At 42.3% G+C, this 21,975-nt stretch overlaps 1 protein-coding gene across 12 annotated transcripts in view; it reads left to right on the forward strand.

Moving 5' to 3' along the window:
* The window catches only part of LOC102156858, a 43,811-nt gene that overhangs the window by 1,554 nt on the left and 20,282 nt on the right, over window positions 1-21,975 (forward strand). For 2 of the 12 annotated variants that reach the window (XR_005354484.1, XR_005354485.1), the window contains exons 2-4: window positions 6,984-7,175; window positions 10,777-11,108; window positions 20,392-20,474. Coding sequence is in view for 10 of the 12 variants with exons in the window: in XM_038527988.1 (XP_038383916.1) it covers window positions 7,150-7,175; window positions 10,777-11,112; window positions 20,392-20,474 (445 nt within the window). In the remaining 2 variants the exon portion in view is untranslated. Of the gene's footprint in view, window positions 1-4,235; window positions 7,176-10,776; window positions 11,113-20,391; window positions 20,955-21,435; window positions 21,479-21,975 lie in introns of those variants that run through there. The other 10 variants (XM_038527985.1, XM_038527984.1, XM_038527988.1 and 7 more) reach the window with 7 other exon arrangements.

Here is a 21,975-nt window from a genome sequence, read left to right on the forward strand (position 1 = left end):
TACTGCTGAGATGATCTTTATAATTCACAGGAAATCCTTTGTAGTTTCTTTCATCTTTCCACTGACACTCAAAGTCATACATGCTTTCCTGGAGTACCCTGATGCAAAAATCTTTAATATCATGGCCTGCATGCCTTTCCCACATTACTGTATGGAAGACTTATCCTGTATTATTGTTCTCTTGTGGTGGTAATTTTTTGATGAAAAGTATAGAAGGGATAGCTATAAGATATAAAGAACCATCAGTTTCCTATTGTAGCTGCTAAATATAAATATTTCATATTAAAAAACAATATTTCATCAAGAGTAATACTTATATTGAACAGAGTTAAGCAACTTCTCAACCATGACCTTCAATTTCTAGAAACACCAATAAAATAGAATTTATTTTTAAAGATTTTTAAAATTTATTCAAGAGAGAGGCAGAGACCCAGGCAGAGGGAGAAGCAGGCTCCTCACAGGGACCCCGATGGAGGACTCGATCCCAGGACCCAGGGATCACACCCTGAGCTGAAGGCAAATGCTCAACCACTGAGCCACCCATGCATTCCTGAAGTAGGATTTTTTTGTTTTGTTTTGTTTTGTTTTGTTTTGTTTTGTTAATAAAGGAGGAGTGATGGGCAGCCCCAGAGGCTCAGCAATTTAACGCCGGACCGTGATCCTGGAGACCCGGGATTGAGTCCCACGTCAGGCTCCCTGCATGGAGCCTGCTTCTCCCTCTGCCTGTGTCTCTGCCTCTCTCTCTCTCTGTGTCTCTAATAAATAAATAAAACCTTAAAAAAAAAAAAAGGAGAAGGAGTGATTACATATAATTCAAATTAATTTGGGGGAAGCCTAGTTCCAAAAAAATAAATAAATAACGTATGACAAAAATGCTTTGTAGAAACTTAAGTTAGCTTTAAAAAAGGGATATGTTTCCACCAAAACTCCACAGCACCAACAAATGTCAGTAAATACATAGCTGTCTCTTTTTTTAAAAAAGATTTTATTTATTTATCCATGAGAGACAGAGAGAGAGAGGGAGGGACGGTGGCAGAGACACAGGCAGAGGGAGAAGCAGGCTCCATGCAGGGATCCCGATGTGGGACTCGATCCTAGGACTCCAGGGTCACGCCCTGAGCTGAAGGCAGGTGCGTAACCACTGAGCTACCCAGGCGTCCCACATAGCTGTCTCTTATTTGAGGAGGAAAAAATATATATACATATTACTATATATGTGAATTAATAAGTACTAAAGGAAGGGCACCTGGGTGTCTCAGTTAAGCCTCTGACTCTTGGCTTTTGGCTCAGGTCATGATCGCATGGGGTGTAGGACTGAGCCCTATATTAGACTGCACTCAGTAGGGAGTCTGCTTCAAGATTCTCTCCCTCTGTTCCTCACCCCACTTGCTGCCTCTTGTGCTCTCTGTCTCTCCAAAATAAATAAGCAAATCTTTAAAAAAGTTCTAAAGCACACGATATATTGTAAAGACAAATGATCTGTACCAACATTATCTAATGAATAATCTAAATTTTAACACAAAATTTCAAATCAAGAATAACAATGGGAAAATAAGGGAGTATTAATAAAACATAGAAATAAAATATTTTTCTCAATATTGTTATAAACTCATGCAGAATAGGCATTTTGCAACATTAAAAAGTGGTTCAGGGATCCCTGTGTGGCGCAGCGGTTTAGCGCCTGCCTTTGGCCCAGGGCACGATCCTGGAGACCCGGGATCAAATCCCACATCAGGCTCCCGGTGCATGGAGCCTGCTTCTCCCTCTGCCTGTGTCTCTGCCTCTCTCTCTCTCACTGTGTGCCTATCATAAATAAATAAAAATTAAAAAAAAAAAGTGGTTCACTGAAGGGGGGCACTTGACGGGATGAGCACTGGGTGTTATGCTATATGTTGGCATATCGAACTCCAATAAAAAAATATATTTAAAAAAAAGTGGTTCATGTCATGACCACTAAACCAGTCCTACAAGAAATGTTAAGGGGACTTTCTGAGTGGAAAGGAAATACCGTAAGAAAGAGGTAAAAAAAGAAGACATCCAGATGGCTAACATACACATGAAAAGATGCTCAACATCACTCATCATTAGCGAAACACAAATCAAAACCACAATGAGATACCACCTGACACCTGTCAGAATTGCTAAAATTAAAAACACAAGAAACAAAAGGTGTTGGTGAGGCTGCAGAGAAAGGAGACCCGTCTTGCACTGTTCTAGGAATGCAAACTAGTACAGCCACTCTGGAGAATAGTTTGGAGGTTCCTCAAAAAGTTAAAAAAAAAAAAGTTAAAAACAGAACTACCCTATAATTCAGGAATTACACTACTAGGTATTTACACAAAGGATACAAAAATACACATTTGAAGAGATACATGTGCCCCTATATTTATAGCAGCTTATTTACAATAGTCAAGGTATGGAAGAAGCCCAAGTGTTCAAGGATAGATGAATGGATAAAGAAGGTATGGCATACATATACAATGGAATATTATTAGTCATAAAAAAAGAATGAAATCTTGCTATCTGTACAACATGAATGGATATACAAGGCATTATGTTAAGTGAACTAAATCAAACAGAAAAAGGCAAATATCATGATTTCACTTATATGTGGAATATAAAAAACAAAACAAATGCATGAACAAACAAAAAAAATAGAAATAGACTCATAAATACAGTGAACAAATTGATGGTTGTCTGAGGGGAGGAGGTGGGCAATGAGCAAATTCAGTGAAGGGGATTAAGAGGTACAAACATAGTTATAAAATGAGTCACAAAAATGAAAAGTGCAGCATAGGGAATATAATCAGTAATATTATAATAATACTGTGCTGTGACACAGGGTAACTACACTTACGGTATTTTGTATTGCATGTAATTGTGGAATCACTATGTTGTACACCTGAAACCAACATAATAACGTATGTCAACCATACGTCAAGAAAAAAATGCAGCCTACCATAAAATCTTGGGATAATAATACTGTATTCAGCAATTCATTCATTAAGAAAAAAGAGCTTTGCTTTCATCTCTGTTGGAGTTGCAGCACCACCACTGGAGTGTGAAAGGGTATATTTTACATGTCTGAAAAAGTTTGATATGGAGAGGGAGAAAAACATTTCCTCCGAGAGCTCACAAGAAAGAAGCCTTTGTTTTCTCACAGAACTCTCCCACTGCAGTTTCTCACTTTTTTTTTTTTTAAGATTTATTTATTCATTCATGAAAGACACACAGAGAGAGGCAGAGGGAGAAGCAGGCTCCCTGTAGGTAGCCCGATGTAGGACTTCGTCTTGGATCCTGGGATCATTCCCGGAGCCAAAGGCAGACGCCCAAATCCCTGAGCCACCCAGATGTCCCTCTCAAACACTATTAATGGTGTGGCCTCCTCTCTGCCCTTCTGAGTGCCTGCCTGTGTTCCCACCTGTTAGGTTTTCTTTTAATGATCGTCGGAGAAAATTAAAGACAGCAGAGCCAGGCGGTAGGTTTAAAAGTGCTTTAATGGGGAGCGCTCCCGGGAGAGGTTCCGTGACTCCGAGAAGCTCCAGCCAGGGAAGTCGCGCCCCAGCAAACCGGAGGGGGGTTTATAAAACGTTTTCGACGGGAAGATGGGGGCAGGGTGGCATTCCGGTTAGGGCAAGGATTATGGGTTTCGGGTTTCGGAAGCTAAGTTAGGGTAGGGCAGCAAGGCGGCATTGTTGGGAGGTTGCTGGCCTCTGGTCGGCCGTTTTGAGGTCCCCAGTCTCTCCAGCCCAACACAACCTGTTACACATTCCCATTCATTTGCGTTTTGTTTGTTTTTTATTTTGCCCTCCACAGTCCAGGGCTCTTTCCCTTACTTCAAAAAGAATATTTAGGGATGCTTGGGTGGCTCAGCAGTTGGGCGTCTGCCTTTGGCTCAGGGCATGATCACAGAGTCCTGGGATCGAGTCCCACATGGGGCTTCCGGCACAGAGCCTACTTCTCCCTCTGCCTATGTCTCTGTCTCTGTGTCTCTCATGAATAAATAAAATCTTAAGAAAAAAAAGTCAGAAAGACTTAATTCCATCAGATAAGATTCCTGCTTATCACATAACAGAAACATGATGCACTGTGGCTTTTCCAAAATTCAACCCCTTTATTCAGCTGAGTAAGGACATTATAGGTGGATCTAGAAAAAGCACTTCACAAATTCCTCCACTGCTTGTCTCCTTCTCTGAATGCACAGAAAACAGAACAATATATGCAAACCTCACTCTCTTCTAAGAGCCACAAGACTAGAAAACGGAATCGGGTATGTAAAAGCTTGGAAGGTTTTACGCATACTTAAGTTCTGTAACACTCCTGATGTATCATGAAATGGGCAGATGACCTGAAGAAAGAGGAAGTGTAAAGTCCAGATGGTATACTATGAAGCTTGTCATTTCTTTTTTAAGTTGGCTCCATGCTCCACGTGGAACCCAACATAGGGTTTGAACTCATGACCCTGAGATCAAGACTCAAGCTTAGATCAAGAATCAGATGCTTGACCGATTGAGCCACCCAGGCATCTCAAGAAGTTATCATTTCTGCATCAAGGCTTCAATCTCAATCAAGCAGGGCAGGGGCTCCCAGGAGGCAAACAAGGGAAAATGCAAAAATAGCCAAGGGCAGATCCCCACTGCTGGAGAGACATTATCCTCACCCAGAGAGACCAGGTTCCTATAGTTCTCCAACATCACATCCCTGTACAATTCCTGCTGTGCAGGGTCCAGGCACTCTCACTCCTCGAGAATTCTGTGGCCACATCACTAAAGGTCAACCATCCCTGAAATGAGAACACATTTCACCAAGGAGCTGTGGAAAAAGTTCTTATCTTCACATAAAATGAGAAGAAGAGAGATGTGAAGGATAGATTTGGTTGAAGTGGTGTTCTTACAGATCCACAGAAGATATTTCCGAGCAAGTTAAGTGTCCCTAATTGACTTATTGTACTTTTTCCAAAAGAGGTTAGGACAGTCTCTAAATTGTTGTGGATTTCTCATTTTTGTAGATAATACAAGAAGTACATACCAACACACACAAGTTCAACACAGTATTATCCATTTAGAAGTGTGAGATATTATGTTCTACACACTCAGTGATATTCAACATCTAGATGAACTACAATACAAGTGGTATCCTCAGAGATGACAATACCCATGGTAGCTTTAAAGAAAGCATGGAATCTAAAAATTGTAATAACAATAGTGACAGCAATGACTAATGGTTTTTCAACATGTCCCGTGTACTAGGCATTACTCTAAATGCTTTACACATCCAAGCTGATAAAACAAAAGAATAGCTCATGACAGAAAGAACGGTTCTCAAATTACTGAAATTACAAATTTCACCTGTCTCACAGTTACTCTGAGAAACTATTCTTGGGTCAGGTAGCTAAGAAGTGGCAGTCAACTTCTGATCACAGAGGTCTGGGCTTTGAAATTGAACATAAGAATTAAATACTTAAGTAACAGATACCATCTAAAGTGCATTCATGGAGGGTTCTCAAACTGAGAAAACTTGAAACAAGTTCAAGGATAATAACAAGGAATTGCCTGGAAGGTCACTATACACACACACACAAACACATACACAAACATAATGTATTACTATTCTTACTATAATTTTAATCACTGATGTAATAGTGTAAAAATAACCTAAAGCCATAGAAATTATTTCAGATGTAATTCCAACTGTTAAAAAGATTTAAAACTTATTTACGAAAGTATGAAGTGTCTTTTATAAAAACCATGGGCCTGCACATCCATGGATTCATGCACACATAAATATACACACTTAAATTGAAACAGAAATAAGAGGAGTTTTCTCTTGATTTTTTGGGTGAAATTTTTCATCATTTTTTGCTTATAGTGTATTCAGTCTCTTTGGGTCAAACTAATATATAAATTGTACTTGATTTAGTTTGTCAAAATTAGTCTATCTTAGGCTTTAAAACAAGTGGTAAAACATGTAAGGATACATTGGCCCCTTCATTCCAATATCTATTAAATACTTATGGTCAAAAATATAATTTTGCTCTCCTAAATTTAGACATTTAGACATTAAAAAATATGATTGAGTTTGTTTACTCCACTAATAAACTAATAATCTACAAGGATTCAAGAGTTGAAAATTTATTACTGGTACACACTACTTGAACAGAATTAGATAAAAAAAAATATGGATTGCTGCAGAAAACACTTGAAACATTAGTGGAAAATTAACAATCACCAAAAAAGGTGAAAAAAAAAAGCCATGTTTTTAAGCAAGAATATTTCACCAAATATCATGACCAAGAGCACACATTGGATGCATCTCCCCCAAATTAAGGCACAGAAAAGAGGCCGGCCAGGCCTCCCAGATCTCACCACTGCACAGAATGCCTGAGTGGGGACCATTACAAGAAGAGGGAAAGAAAAAAAATGTCAAAGACCTGGGTATGTTAAATTCAGGGATGAAAGGTGTTCACTGAAGCAGAACTTAAAGCAATATACTAAAAATAATACTCCTTTCTTTAGTGGCACAGATTTTCTCCCATTGGTCTCGTTTTCAAAAATTTTACCAACTATTTATGCCTATGAACACGTGACTTCCATGTATAGGTCCTTTGATCCCGGTATACAGAGGCTGACAGTGCATGCAGAAGCAGTCCCTAAAACAACCTCTGCTGCCCAACTGTCCTGACACCATGGGGCCCACACTCATCTCCAACCCATGCCTGTTGTGAAGCCCAGGAGGATGCGCCCAGGGGTCCTCACAGGCTCCACATCACTGGGACACCATGAGATGGAATCTACATGGAGAGAGACTGAGGGAAGGCCTGGGGAGTGTGGACACACACAGCTCAGGTGGACACGTCAGAGTCAGAGAAGATGAGCGAGTCCAAGAAGGGCACAGCAGGAGGGAGAGATGGAAAAACAACCAACAATATGACTTTACCTGACAAACAGCCATGCCTGACTCCTCCCTTCCTCCTTCTTCCTCAGACAAGATCAGTCTTGAGAGTCCTGAGTCCTGAGGGTCAAGAATATGCAGCTGAATGCTTAGAATCAATCTCTGTCCTTCCTGTACCACAACCTCACACAGGAAGACCTCTCCCTGGGGAGATAACTAGTCCCTGCTGCCACTGCCACAGGAGGAGACTCAGGGACCATGAACCCCTCCAGACACCGACACAAGTGAGTGTTCCCAGCCCATTCTTCAGAACTGGCCCCTGCTCCGGGGAAGTACCCCCCCTTTCACTGTAGCAGTGGGGACCTGGGCTGGACCCACACTCCCCTCCAGGTCACAGACCCGTCCTGACCACACCCCACACAGAGCAGGGCCCCCTCCCCTCTCCCTAGATCAGGAACTGCTGTCAGCCTCAGAAACGGAGGACCCAGGGCTTTGCTGAAGGGGCAGAAGGAAACAGGGAGGGAGTCAAGGGGTATCAGAGAAGATAGTATCAAATCGAGGACTCGAGGGAGGACGCTGTTTGCCACCTGCATCTGAGGAGCCAGACAGTCCCAGGCAGAGGGATAGCCTGAGGCAGGAGCAAGCCTGGCCAGCATGGCTGCAGCAGGGTGAGGGGAAGAGGCCAGCATGGCTGCAGCAGGGTGAGGAGGGGACCAGCAGGAGAGGAGGTCAGAGAGGCAGCTGGGGTAGCAGATGGGGAAGGGCGTGGTCTTCCAACATTTGCCTCTCACATCTTGAAAGAAGTTTAGAAAACATGTATTCCAAAAAAACAAAAACAAAAAACAAAAATAAAAAAATAAAATAAAATAAAAAGAAAACATGTATTCCTCCTCTCACTTTAAGCAAACATCAAACTTTTTTCATCTTATACATTAAAACATTTACAAATAATATAGTATCTTATACTTAGAATCACGCCAAGATGTGCATCTAGGCCTCAGGAAGTACAGGGTCACCCTTAACCTAGATGTGGGGGGCGCAGGAGGAGGGTGACTGGGGGAGCTTGAGCCAGTTCTGCACAAATAAGATGGACATGCCCCAGGTGTTCCAGCAGAGATGTAGAGGCAGCTGGACATGGGATGGAGTTCAGGGCAGAAGTCTGGAGGAGAGGGGAAACTGGGACATATGCAGGTGATGTTGAGAGCCAGGAGATGAGGTGATGAGGAAAGGCAGGGGGTAGACAGAGAAGAGGTACAAGGATTAAGCTGTGGGGTGCCCCACACTCAGAGACCAGGCAGTTCAGCAGACACCAGCAGGGATGGTGAGAGGTGATCAGGAAAACCAAAAGGTAGGTAGAGTAGTCAAGGTTAGTGGGATGTCCTCAAACCAAGGAAAAATGTGTCAAGGAAGAGAGAGTGGTCTCATGTGCCACCTGCTTCTGACAGGAAAAGCAGGATGAAGCCAGGAGATTCAATCCTGGGCTGAGAAATGGGGTCCCTGGTGATTCTGAAAGAGAAAGTCTCAGGGGCATAGTGATTGTTGAAGGCTTGACCGGATGGGGTTCCTGTGACAAGTGGAGACAAGATATGAAGACAGTAAAAGCCAACTTTTAGTGGCTTGCATTCTGGAAGGTAGCAAGGAAGAGAATGGCTTTCAAGAGGAGAAATGAGAAAGCCAGTGGGCCTCAATCCGAACCAGACACAATTCACTTAAAAGCGAAAAAGTCTGGGCATGTTTTCAAAAATATAATGAAGTCAAAGTTTAGAAAAATTTCATACTTATAGCGGGAAGACGAATTGATTATAGGATCCTACCAAGCTTATTTCAGAAGTTTATTAATAATTATTCTCAAAGTAGGGGATCCCTGGGTGGCGCAGCGGTTTGGCGCCTGCCTTTGGCCCAGGGCGCGATCCTGGAGACCCGGGATCGAATCCCACGTCAGGCTCCCGGTGCATGGAGCCTGCTTCTCCCTCTGCCTGTGTCTCTGCCTCTCTCTCTCTCACTGTGTGCCTATCATAAATAAATAAAAAACTTAAAAAAAATAATAATTATTATTCTCAAAGTAGAAATTGAGTAAACTTAAGATTTATCCTAGTTTCAAAAATAATGAATTAAATGTAAAGAAATGAGGGAAAAAAAGTAAATTCATCACTAAACCAACAGTTTCAACGCTCCTTTCAAACGGAAACGTGTAGGGACAATCAAGTCCTGTCCCAGGGCCCCTCCCTTCCCCTTTCCCAACCCAGGCAAAGGGAAGAGGGTGACCCCAACTGACTAAATCAATTGCTGTCCCCTGGCTGAATAGGGATTGCAATTGGAAGGTATCTTCTCATACAAATAATCATAAAATGCTCAAGCCTTTGAGACAGGAGTTTTAGACGCGTCATCCTTATCTGTATAATTGAAACAAACTTCAATTTCTTAGATTATAAAGCCACCCATCAATGTTATAACTTAATGACATCCATATCCAAACAACTTAGTGCTCATCTGGATCCAGATACGCCCTCTTTCTTCACTAGGATGTGTTTCCCTTATTCTGCATGTCAGTCTGCCAGATTTTTTTTAAAAAGATGTTATTTATTTGTTCATGAGAGACACACAGAAAGAGGCAGAGATACAGAGGGAGAAGCAGGCTCCCTGTGGGGGAGCCTGATGCAGGACCCCTGGGGTCATGACCCAAGCCAAAGGCAGACGCTCAACCACTGAACCATCCAGGCATCCCTATCTCCCAGATTTCTTTCTCTCACTCTGTCTCTTAACAAAGGTACTTTGCCTCACCAAACTTTAGTCAGCCAGATCCTTAAACCTTCTTCTAGGCGCATCTATACACTTCTCTACAAAATCAGCCTTGGCGGGGCACCTGGGTGGCTCAGTAGGTTAAGGGATGGACTCTTGGTTTCAGCTCAGGTCATCCTGAGATCAAGCCCTACCTTGGGCTCCCTGCTTCTCAGGAGTCTGCCCTCCCTCTATGTCTGTTCCTCGCCCTACATGGGCGTGCTTGAGTGTGCTTGTGAGCTCTCTCTCATAAATAAATTAAATCTTTAAAAAAAATCAGCTTTGGTAAGAATCCTGCAAAGTTAGTTTATCCAGAACCTTCCACCCTCCTTATCCTCATCCCCCCACCATTCCCCAGGTTATGTCTGATCACCCTGGCCTGTCAGCAGGAATCCTGTTCGGTCTGTTTAGCCAGAACCACACTTACCCGTGAGGTTTCCTGTTGGCAATTTTCCATGCAGGAATCTCCTCCTTGCTCCTTATCTTCGAATTCCCACTTGCCCAGGATGTAGTCAGGGCTGAGTCCAATCTCTCTCCCCAACCGTAAATCTTACAGTTGGGGGGCAATGGTCCTGAATAATCCCTGCCTTACCACCTTTAACAAGCATCATTACATTTTTTTTCTTTGACACTCTTTTTTTTGGTGGGGGGGGTGAGGTCCTCTTTTCCCCTGGGTTTCCCCTCATTCTGTTCCTCTCTCCTGTCCTGCTCTTTCTGCCCTTCTCCTTCTCTCACACCTGTTCTGCCCCACTGGGACACTTGTTTCCCCTCTTGTTGCTTTCTCCTCAACCTTTTTCTTTCTTCCTTTTCTTTTTTTTTTCTTTTTCTTTTTTTTTATGATAGCCACAGAGAGAGAGAGAGAGAGAGAGGCAGAGACATAGGCAGAGGGAGAAGCAGGCTCCCTGGGGGGACCCCAAGCGGGACTGGACGGGACACCATCCCAGGACCCGGGGATCATGTCCTGACCTGAATGCAGATGCTCAACCACTGAGCCATCCAGGTGCTCCTCTTCCCAACCTTTCTGATCCTCCCTGACCTCCACTATTTCTGCCTCTTTCCTTCCCCATCTGCCTCCTCTCTGCTCTCCCTATTACATCATCACCACAGGTCACCTGGCAGAATGGGGCTCTGCAGGACGCCGAGGAGTCAGCGTAGAACCCACACAAAGTGCCGAGGGCAGAGACCAGCCTTGCTGCGATTGGAAACCGATGGGGACGCACACCCGGCCTCCCACCGCGACGTCCGCATGTACTTGGGGTGCAGGCGAGGGCGCGGGTATTTTAGGGCTCGTAGCGACCCCCACACTTCGGCCATGGAGGAAGAGGAGACTGCGGTGAGCACGTTTAGACGAGAAAGAGGAAACTCATGCTCCCCAGCGGGACCTGTACTCACTCCTGAGTCTAGAAGAACCACCACCCGCGCAGTGAAGAAGCCCCAGCGTGGGTATTTGTTGTTTCTAATGGCTGAGTAATATTCCATTGTATACATAGACCACAGCTTCTTTATCCATTCATCTTTCGATGGACACCGAGGCTCCTTCCACAGTTTGCCTATTGTGGACATCGCTGCTATAAACATTGGGGTGCAGGTGTCCTGCATCTGTATCTTTGGGGTAAATCCCCAGCAGTGCAATTGCTGGGTCGTAGGGCAGGTCTATTTTTAACTCTTTGAGGAACCTCCACACAGTTTTCCAGAGTGGCTGCACCAGTTCACATTCCCACCAAGAGTGCAAGAGGGTTCCCCTTTCTCCGCATCCTCTCCAACATTTGTTGTTTCCTGTCTGGTTAATTTTCACCATTCTCACTGGTGTGAGGTGGTATCTCATTGTGGTTTTGATTTGTTTTTCCCTGACGGCAAAGGATGCGGAGCATTTTCTCATGTGCTTGTTGGCCATGTCTATGTCTTTGTGAAATTTCTGTTCACAGAAATTGCCCATTTCATGATTGGATTGTTTGTTTCTTTGCTGTTGAGTTTAAGAAGTTCTTTATAGATCTTTGGTACTAGCCCTTTATCTGATACGTCATTTGCAAATATCTTCTCCCATTCTGTAGGTTGTCTTTTAGTTTTGTTGACTGTTTCTTTGGCTGTGAAGAAGCTTTTGATCTTGAGTAAGACCCAATAGTTCATTTTTGCTTTTGTTTCCCTTGCCTTCATAGATGTATCTTGCAAGAAGTTGCTGTGGCTGAGTTCAAAAAGGGTGTTGCCTGTGTCCTCCTCTAGGATTTTGATGGATTCTTGTCTCACATTTAGATCTTTCATCCATTTTGAGTTTATCTTTGTGTATGGTGTAAGAGAATGGTCCAGTTTCATTCTTCTGCACATGGATGTCCAATCTTCCCAGCACCATTTATTGAAGAAACTGTCCTTTTTCCAGTGGATAGTCTTTCCTGCTTTGTCTAATATTATCTGACCATAGAATTGAGGGCCCATTTGTGGATTCTCTGTTTTTGTGCCAGTGCCATACTTTCTTGATGATCACAGCTTTGTAGTACAACCTGAAATCCGGTATTGTGATGCCCCCCCCGCCCCCGGCTCTGGTTTTCTTTTTCAATATTCCCCTGGCTATTCGGGGTCTTTTTGATTCCACACAAATCTTAAGATTATTTGTTCCAACTCTCTGAAGAAAGTCCATGGTATTTTGATAGGGATTGCCTTAAATGTGTAAATTTCCCTGGGTAACATTGACATTTTCACAATATTAATTCTTCCAATCCATGAGCATGGAATGTTTTTCCATCTCTTTGTGTCTTCCTCAATTTCTTTCAGAAGTGTTCTGTAGTTTGTAGGGTATAGATTCTTTACTTCTTTGGTTAGGTTTATTCCTAGGTACCTTTCTTTTTTTTTTTTTTGAACAGGTTTCAATTTATTTTTTTATTCATAAATTTATTTTTTATTGGTGTTCAATTTGCCAACAAATAGAATAACACCCAGTGCTCATCCCATCAAGTGCCCACCTCAGTGCCTGTCACCCAGTCGCCCCCACCCCCCACCCACCTCCCCTTCCACCACCCCTAGTTCGTTATTCCTAGGTATCTTATGCTTTTGTGTGCAATTGTAAATGGGATTGACTCCTTAATTTCTCTATCTTCAGTTTCATTTTTAGTGTATAGATATTCCACTGATTTCTGGGCATTAATTTTGTATCTTGCCACACTGCCAAATTACTGTATGAGTTTTAGCAATCTTGGGGTGGAGTCTTTTGGTTTTCTCTGTACAATATCATGTCATCTGTGAAGAGGGAGAGTTTGACTTCTTCTTTGCCAATTTGAATGCCTTTTATTTCTTTTTGTTGTCTGATTGCTGAGGCTAGGACTTCTAGTAATATATTAAATAGCAGTGGTGAGAGTGGACATCCCTGTCGTGTTCCTGCTCTTAGAGGAAAGGCTCCCAGTGTTTCCCCATTGAGAATATTTGCTGCGGACTTTTCATAGATGGCTTTTAAGATGCTGAGGAATGTTCCCTCTATCCCTACACTCTGGAGAGTTTTGATCAGGAATGGATCCTGTATTTTGTCAAATGCTTTCTCTGCATCTATTGAGAGGATCATATGGTTCTTGTTTTTTCTTTTTTTAAAAAATTTTTTAATTAATTAATTAATTAATTTATTTATTTATTTATTTATGATAGTTACAGAGAGAGAGAGAGAGAGAGAGAGAGGCAGAGACATAGGCAGAGGGAGAAGCAGGCTCCATGCACCGGGAGCCTGACGTGGGATTCGATCCCGGGTCTCCAGGATCGCGCCCTGGGCCAAAGGCAGGCGCCAAACCACTGCGCCACCCAGGGATCCCCTTGTTTTTTCTCTTGATGATATGATCTATCATATTGATTGCTTTACAAGTGTTGAACCAGCCTTGCATCCTGGGGATAAATCCCACTTGGTCATGGTGAATAATCTTCTTAATGTACTGTTGGATCCTACTGGCTAGTATTTTGTTGAGAATTTTTGCATCTGTGTTTGTCAGGGATATTGGTCTATAATTCTTATTTCTGGTGGGGTCTTTGTCTGGTAATGGAATTAAGGTGCTGCTGCTCTTGTAGAATGTGTTTGGAAGTATTCCATCCCTTTCTATCCTTCAGAACAGCTTTAGTAGAATAGGTATGGTTTCTTCTTTAAACAATTGATAGAATTCTCCTGGGAAGCCATCTGGCCCTGGACTTTTGTGTCTTGGGAGGTTTTTAATGACTGCTTCAATTTCCTCCTGGTTTTTGATGACTGCTTCAATTTCCTCCCTGGCCTGTTCAAGTTTTCTATTTCTTCCTGTTCCAGTTTTGGTAGCTTGTGGTTTTCCAGAAACTCATCCATTTCTTCTAGTTTGCCTAATTTATTGGTGTATAGCTGCTCATAATGTTTTTAAAATCGTTTGTATTTCCTCGGTATTGGTTGTGATCTCTCCGTTTTCATTCATGATTTTATTAATTAGAGTCTTTTCACTTTTGTTTTAATAAGGCTGGCGAATGGTTTATCTATCTTATTAATTCTTTCTTTTTCTAAGATTTTATTTATTTATTCATGAGACACACACACACACACACACACACACACACACAGGCAGGGAGGCAGAGACACAGGCTCCAGGCCGGGACCCGATGTGGGATTCGATCCTGGGTCTCCAGGATCACACCCTGGTCTGAAGACGGCGCTAAACCGCTGAGCCACCTGGGCTGCCCTTATTAATTCTTTCAAAGAAGCAACAACTCCTAGTTTTGTTGATCTGTTCTATAGTTCTTCTGGTCTCTATTTCGTTGAGTTCTGCTCGAATCTTTATTAACTCTCTTCTTCTGCTGGGTGTAGGTTTTATTTGCTGTTCTTTCTCCAGTTCCTTTAGGTGGGAGGTTAGGTTGTGTACTTGAGTTTTTTCCAATTTTTTGAGGGATGCTTGTATTGCAATGTATTTCCCTCTCAGGACTGCTTTTGCTGTTTCCCAAAGATTTTGAACTGTTGTATATTCATTCTCATTAGTTTCCATGAATCGTTTTAATTGTTCTCTAATTTCCTGGTTGGCTCTTTCATCTTTCAACAGGGTGCTCTTTAACCTCCACATGTTTGAGTTTCTTCCAAGTTTCAACTTGTGATTGAGTTCAAGTTTCAAATCATTGTGGTCTGAAAATATGCAGGGGACAATCCCAATCTTTTGGTATTGGTTGAGACCTGATTTGTGACCCAGTATGTGGTCTATTCTGGAGAAAGTTCCATGTGCACTTGAGAAGAATGTGTGTTCAGTTGCGTTCGGATGCAAAGTTCTGCATTTATCTGTGAAATCCATCTGGTCTAGTATATCATTCAAAGCTCTTGTTTCTTTGGAGATGTGGTTATAAGATCTGTCATTTGCAGAAAGCGCCATGTTGAAGTCTCCCAGTATTAGTGTATTATTATCTAAATGTGTCTTTACTTTGCTTATTAATTGATTGATATACTTGGCAGCTCCCACATTAGGGCATAAATATTCATGATTGTTAGGTCTTCTTGTTGGATAGATCCTTTAAGTATGATATAGTGTCCCTCTTCATCTCTTTTTACAGTCTTTGGGATAAACTTTAATTTATCTGATATGTGGATGGTTACCCCTGCTTTCTTTTGAGGACCATTTGAATGATAAATGGTTCTCCAACCTTTCATTTTCAGGCTGGAGGTCTCCTTAGATCTAAAAGGAGTCTCTTGTAGACAGCAAATAGATGGGTCTTGCTTTTTTATCCAGTCTGAAACCCTGCATCTTTTGATGGGATCATTAAGCCCATTCATGTTCAGAGTAACTATTGAAAGATATGAATTTAGTGTCATTGTAATACCTATTCAGTCCCTGTTTTTGTGGATTTTTCCTTTGGGTTTCCTTTTTCTTTTACAGGGTACCCCTTAATATTTCTTGCAGAGCCGGTTTGGTGGTCACATATTCTTTCAGTTTCTGCTTATCTTGGAAGTTCTTTATCTCTCCTTCTATTCTGAATGAGAGCCTCGCTGGATAAAGTATTCTTGGCTTCATGTTCTACTCATTTAGGACCCTGAATATATCCTGCCAGCCCTTTCTTTTCTGCTAAGTCTCTGTGGAGAGGTCTGCTGTTAATCTGATATTTCTCCCCATATAAATTAAGAATCTCTTGTGGCTCGCTGCTTTAAGGATTTTCTCTTTATCTTTGGAATTTGCAAGTTTCACTATTAAATGTTGAGGTATTGAATGGTTTTTATTGATTTTTTTGGGGGGGAAATCTCTCTATCTCCTGGATCTGAATGCCTGTTTCCCTCCCCAAATTAGGGAAGTTCTTAGCTATGATTTGTTCAAATATGCTTTCTGGTCATCTCTCCCTTTTGGCGCCCTCTGGAACCCCAATTAAATGTAGATTTTTCCTCCTGAGGCTGTCACTTATTTCCCTTAACCTTTCCTCATGGTCTTTCAATTGTTTTTCTCTTTTTTCCTTAGCTTCCTTCCTTGCCATCAACTTGTCTTCTATGTCACTCACTTTTTCTTCCACCTCTTTAACCCTCATCATTAGGACCTCCAGTTTGGATTGCATCTCATTTAATTGATTTTTAATTTTGGCCTGATTAGATCTAAATGCTGCAGCCATGAAGTCTCTTGAATCTTTTATGCTTTTTTCCAGAGCCATCAGTAGCTTTATTTTTAAGATTTTATTTATTTATTCATGAGAGACACAGAGAGAGAGAGGCACAGACACAGGCAGAGGGAGAAGCAGGCTCCATGTAGGAAGCCCAACGTGGGACTCAATCTTGGGTCTCCAGGATCATGCCCTGGGCTGAAGGCAGCGGTAAACCACTGAGCCAATCGGGCTGCCTTACCAGTAGCTTTATAATTGTGCTTCTTCTTTTTTTTTTTTTTATAATTGTGCTTCTGAATTGGCTTTCTGACATCGAATTGTAATCCAAAATCTATAACTCTGTGGCAGAGAGTACTCTTTCTGATTCTTTCTTTTGTGGTGAGTTCTTCTTTCAAGTCATTTTGCTCAGTTCAGAGTGGCTAAAAACGAGTTGTACTGGGAAAAGAAAAAAAAACAAAAATCAAAACAACAACAACAACAAAAACAAGGAGTGGTATCCTCTGGTTCTATATACTGTAAATCCCTCAACTTCCCCTGGAGCTTTCCAGCGGTGCTCGGCCAGGAACTTGCTCTTCCCCTGTCCTTCCTTTTTTTTTTTTTTTTAATTTTTATTTATTTATGATAGTCACACAGAGAGAGAGAGAGAGGCAGAGACACAGGCAGAGGGAGAAGCAGGCTCCATGCACCGGGAGCCCGATGTGGGATTCGATCTAGGGTCTCCCGGATCGCGCCCTGGGCCAAAGGCAGGCGCCAAACCGCTGCGCCACCCAGGGATCCCTTCCCCTGTCCTTCCTGCTGGTCTTCTGGAGGAGGGGACTGCTGTGCATATTCTCAGGTGTGTGCATGGCTCAGTGGGAGTGTTTATCCTGTGAGGCCCCTGTTCCCTGGCGGCCCTCCCTCTTAGGCACAGGGTGACACCACGAGGAACAACAACATTGGCAGCGGCCAGATCTCCAGCCCTGGGGTCAGTTCCCGCAGTAACTACCGCAGTCTCCCAGTCCGCACTGGTCTGGATGCTCCAGAGGCTGGGGGCACTGACCTGCATGGCTTGGGGGCCCCCAGGGGCAGGAGAGTCCTCGCTGTCCTGTGTCCTCCACGCCTCTGCCTGTCCCGGGGGGAGCGCAGGATCCTGGATTGTGTCTGCTCAGTGCCCAGGATCCGCGGCCTGTGCTGCTGGAATTGTGCTCCTGGGGCCAGGGCTCCTCAAGGCAGCAGGGCGCAGCCCCCTCCCCCGGAGCCGCTGCCTGAGCTTCTCCTAAGGTCCCACCAGGCGCGTGCTCTAGCCCTTTACAGAGCTCGGCCCTGGGTCTGTGGCAGGCTCTCCTCCCGGTGCACTTCCTCTGTTAGTGACCCTGGGAGACTGGAGACTCCATTGCCCCTCCTGCGGTTCAGCCCAAGTTCCCTGCTGAGCACCTTTCTGTGGGAAAGAATACTGTGTGGATTTTTAAAGTTCCTGCTTCTCTGGGACTGGGCTTTCCTGTCCCAGGAGGCTTTCGCTGTCAGCCTTAGCCCGGCTCCTGGGGGGAGCCCCTTCCCCCACTTGATTCTTTTTTATTTTTCCACCTTCCTACCTTGTTAGAAGTGCAAACTCTTTTATCTGTAGAGTTCTAGCTGTTCTCTCTTTAAATCTCAGGTCGAATTCATAGGTTTTCAGGATGATTTGAAAGTTATCTAGGTCAGTTGGTGGGGACAGGTGACTTGGGGACCCTACCTCTCCGCCATCTTGCCCCACCCCCCAAAATAAATATTTAGATAGCAGTCCTAAGCTCACAATGAATCTACTATTTAAACTTATACAATGCATTTGTTTCCATGCCTTCTTGATGTCATTTTGAATATTTGTCTTGATGAATCTATTTCAATAATTATTATGTCATTCCTAGTAGAATTTCATTTAGTCCTCCTTCATTATATCATATATAATCAATAATATTTAAAAATAGCCTCTATTTTAATCACATTTTGTCTCCTCTACATGTTTCAAAATCCAGATATTAGCCCACCATGTGGTAGTACAAAGATTTTGGTGATTGCCACCATGTATGCTTGTTCCAGGGATAAGGATGGACACCTTTTCTATCACCATCATCAATATTGAGCCATTTTTGTCCCTATAAACCCAACATTCATTTTAGATCATCTTTCTATAGGATTTTATGGTAGTCAGAGTATTATCAGCTTATTTGCATCTTTAAATATTCATAGGTAACACTGGCCTATTAAATAAACTTATAGCGGTGTCTGGGTGATTCAGTCAGTTAAGTGTCTGCTTTCGACTCAGGTCATGATCCTGGGGTCCTGAGATGGAGCCCTCCATCTGGCTCCCTGCTTAGCGGGGTGGAGGGGGCGGGGAGCCTGCTTCTCCTCTCCCTCCCCCGACCCATGCTCTCTCTCTCAAGTAAAATCTTTTTATTTTTTTTAATTTTTTTTTAAGTAAAATCTTTTTAAAAAATACGATAAGCTTATAGACATAATTATAAAATTGCCAGAATCACAATTACTCATGAAGATCAAATTACTTAAAAATGGCAAATGATAGCAGCAAAATTAAGTCCAGATGTTAAGGTGAGGACTTGAGTAAAACTACTTTTTTTCATGTAGCATCACGATTGAGATACTTGTCTTTGTAGCTAGAAAACACAAATCCAGTTTCTGATGCTGCTATCTGGAAGGATGTGAGCTAGAGTGGTTGTACACGCTGTGCTTAGGGTCTCCTCACTTGGAAAAATAATAAAACAACAGTACTTATTTAGAGAGTGGACGATTCAATCAGTTATTGCACACAAAACATTACTTAGTGACTCTACTTTAATCACTATATAAAGCATAATAGGCCCCACCCAATGACAGATTTGGGGTTGAAACATTTCCCTGGTGACTCTGGATGCAAACTTTTTTTTCCTGTGTTCACAGAGTAGCAGGGATGTGTTCTTTAGCACCACCTGTCTCATATTTTCCTGGTGACCACCATCAGTCCCAGAAATGCCACACGGATAGAGTTTAAAGTTAAAGCTCCCAAATACACTGGTATCTCTCTGTACCTGTGCTGGATTTTGCACATGCTTACATATATTTTTTTCAGGCACGTTTGGTAAATGGAGCAACACAAACATTACGAAGCAAAATGGTTCAGGATACTGCTCTAGGACTCTTTTTTTTTAATAAACTTATTTTTTATTGGTGTTCAATTTGCCAACATATAGAATAACACCCAGTGCTCATCCCATCAAGTTCCCACCTCAGTGCCCGTCACCCAGTCAACCCCATCCCCCGCCCACCTCCCGTTCCACCACCCCTAGTTCGTTACTAGGACTCTTCTTGACCAAGATAACATCCACACTATTTGTAGCTTTTTAAAACCTTTAAAAAATATTTTCTTTATTTATTTGAGAGAGAGCGTGCATAAGCTGGGGAGAGAGGCAGACAAAGAGAAGCAGATTCCCCACTGAGCAGGGAGGTGACAACAATGACGATGATGACAATCCCAGGACCCCAAGATCATGACCTGAGCCACCCAGGTGCCCTGAGCCTTTGGTTTTGATGATTCACACGCCTAGGATGGATCAGGAAGAGGGAATAAGGTATCAGATATTGCATGACCCTGAAGGTCAACTATGTGTTTTTACCTCAAGCCTAAGAGAAGACCTTGTCATTTGATTGTTTATAAGTGGGGAGAGATTGCCATACATTTTTTTCCTGTATCTTATGGCAAGAATCAGCTAAATGATGAAAATAAGGCAATAAACTAAACACAGGAGATGTCAGGGCACCCAGCTGGCTCAGGAAATAGCGAATGTAATGTAACTTTTTTTTTTTTCAGCATGTGACTCTTGACCTTGATATTGTGAGTCTGAGCCCCAAGTTGGGTGTAGAGATTACTTAAAAGTAAAATATTTTTCTAAAAAAACACACAGAAGGATTCCTGGGTGGCTCAGCAGTTTGGCGCCTGCCTTCGGCCCAGGATCAAGTCCCATGTCCAGCTCCCTGCATGGAGCCTGCTTCTCCCTCTGCTCTGTCTCTGCTTCTCTCTCTCTGTGTCTCTCATGAATAAATACATAAAAGCTTTTAAAAAAAAACACACAGAAAATTTCTCGGGATGTGTTTCTTAAATTATTTTTAATGGTAGTGAAATATGCATAAAATTTAACATTTTAACTGTTTTTAACTGTACAGTTCAGTGGCATTGAGCGTATGCACACTCTGTTGCACAACTATCACCACCATCCATTTCCAGGACTCTTTCCATCCAGCAAATTGTAAGTATGTACGCAATAAACGATTCCCCTCCCCCAGCCCTTGACAAATGCCATTCTATTTTCTGGCTCTGTGAATCCAACTGCTCCAAGTATTTCATACAAATAGAATCACACAGTATTTGTCCTTTTGTTATTGGCTTGTTTTACTTAGCAATAACCTTACCTCAAGTTTGTAGCACACACAAGAATTTCCTTCCTTTTTAAGGCTAATATTCCATTGCATACTGCATTTTATTTATCCATTATGTGTCCATGAATGTCCTGGGTTGCTTTTACCTTTTGGCTATTGCGAATAATGTTGCTCTGAACATACTTGTACAAATGTCACATTGAATCTATTTAGTTCTTTGGGGTTATTGGGGAAGAAGAGTTTCCTCTACCTTCAGAGACCTTCTAGTTAGGCTAAGAATCAAATTGACATGACACAGATAAACAAGAAAAAAGATCTTTTTTTTTTTTGAAAGTAAGCTCTACATCCAACATGGGACTTGAACTCACAACCCTGAGATCAAGAGTCACATGATCTTCTGACTAAGCCAGCCAGGCGCCCCTAATTTTTTATAGTTGCTGTCTCAATAGGTATGAGATGGTATCTCATTGTAGGATATTTTTAGAGTTCAGGAGACAGCTGGGAAATATGACGAGATAAAATCCAAGTAGGAATTAGGATATTTAGAAGGTAGAATATTGTGTATTAAGTGATGTTAGTTAGCTTGAGGGAAGCAGAGGAGTGAGTTTGGACTCCCATGTCTCCTACTTAATATATCCATGGTGAGACCTTTACCATTTCCACAACAGCAGAGGTGAGAGTGAGGGTGAATAACCTGAGTGTTTTTGTTTATGTTTATGGAACAAAACAATATTGATTTGGGGCAGCTGTCCTAAATTGGGCTTGAATAAAATGTTTTTTAGGGGTGTCTGGGTGGCTCAGTTGGTTAAGCATCTGCCTTCTTCTGCTCAGGTCATGATCCCAGGGTCCTGGAATTGATTCCTGCTCAGTGGGGAGCCTGTTTCTCCTTCTTTCTCTGCTGCTCCCCCTGCTTGTGCTCTCTTGCTCTCTGTCAAATAAATCTTTAAAAAATTATTTTAAAAAATCCTTTCTTGGAGAGAAAATGAGTGGGAAATATCAGTGAGGGTGACAGAACATGAGAGACTCCTAACTCTGGGAACCGAACAAGGGGTAGTGGAAAGGGAGGTGGACAGGGGGACGGGGGGGGACTGGGTGACAGGTACTGAGGGGGGCACTTGACGGGATGAGCACTGGGTGATATGCTATATGTTGGCAAACTGAACTCCAATAAAAAAAAATCCTTTCTTTTAGAGATTCTAAAAGGTTCATTTTGCAACAATATCACAAACTTTCAAAAACCATAGGATATTTTATAATTAGATGTTTATCATATGTCAAATAATAGTATATGGAAAACTATACTTTCAGAAAATTTAAAATATTAAAAACCTAAAAGATAGTCACTGTTTTGATAACTAGTTTTTGTATATG

This window comes from Canis lupus, chromosome 1 (genome assembly GCF_011100685.1).
Source record: "Canis lupus familiaris isolate Mischka breed German Shepherd chromosome 1, alternate assembly UU_Cfam_GSD_1.0, whole genome shotgun sequence".
NCBI lineage: Eukaryota > Metazoa > Chordata > Mammalia > Carnivora > Canidae > Canis > Canis lupus.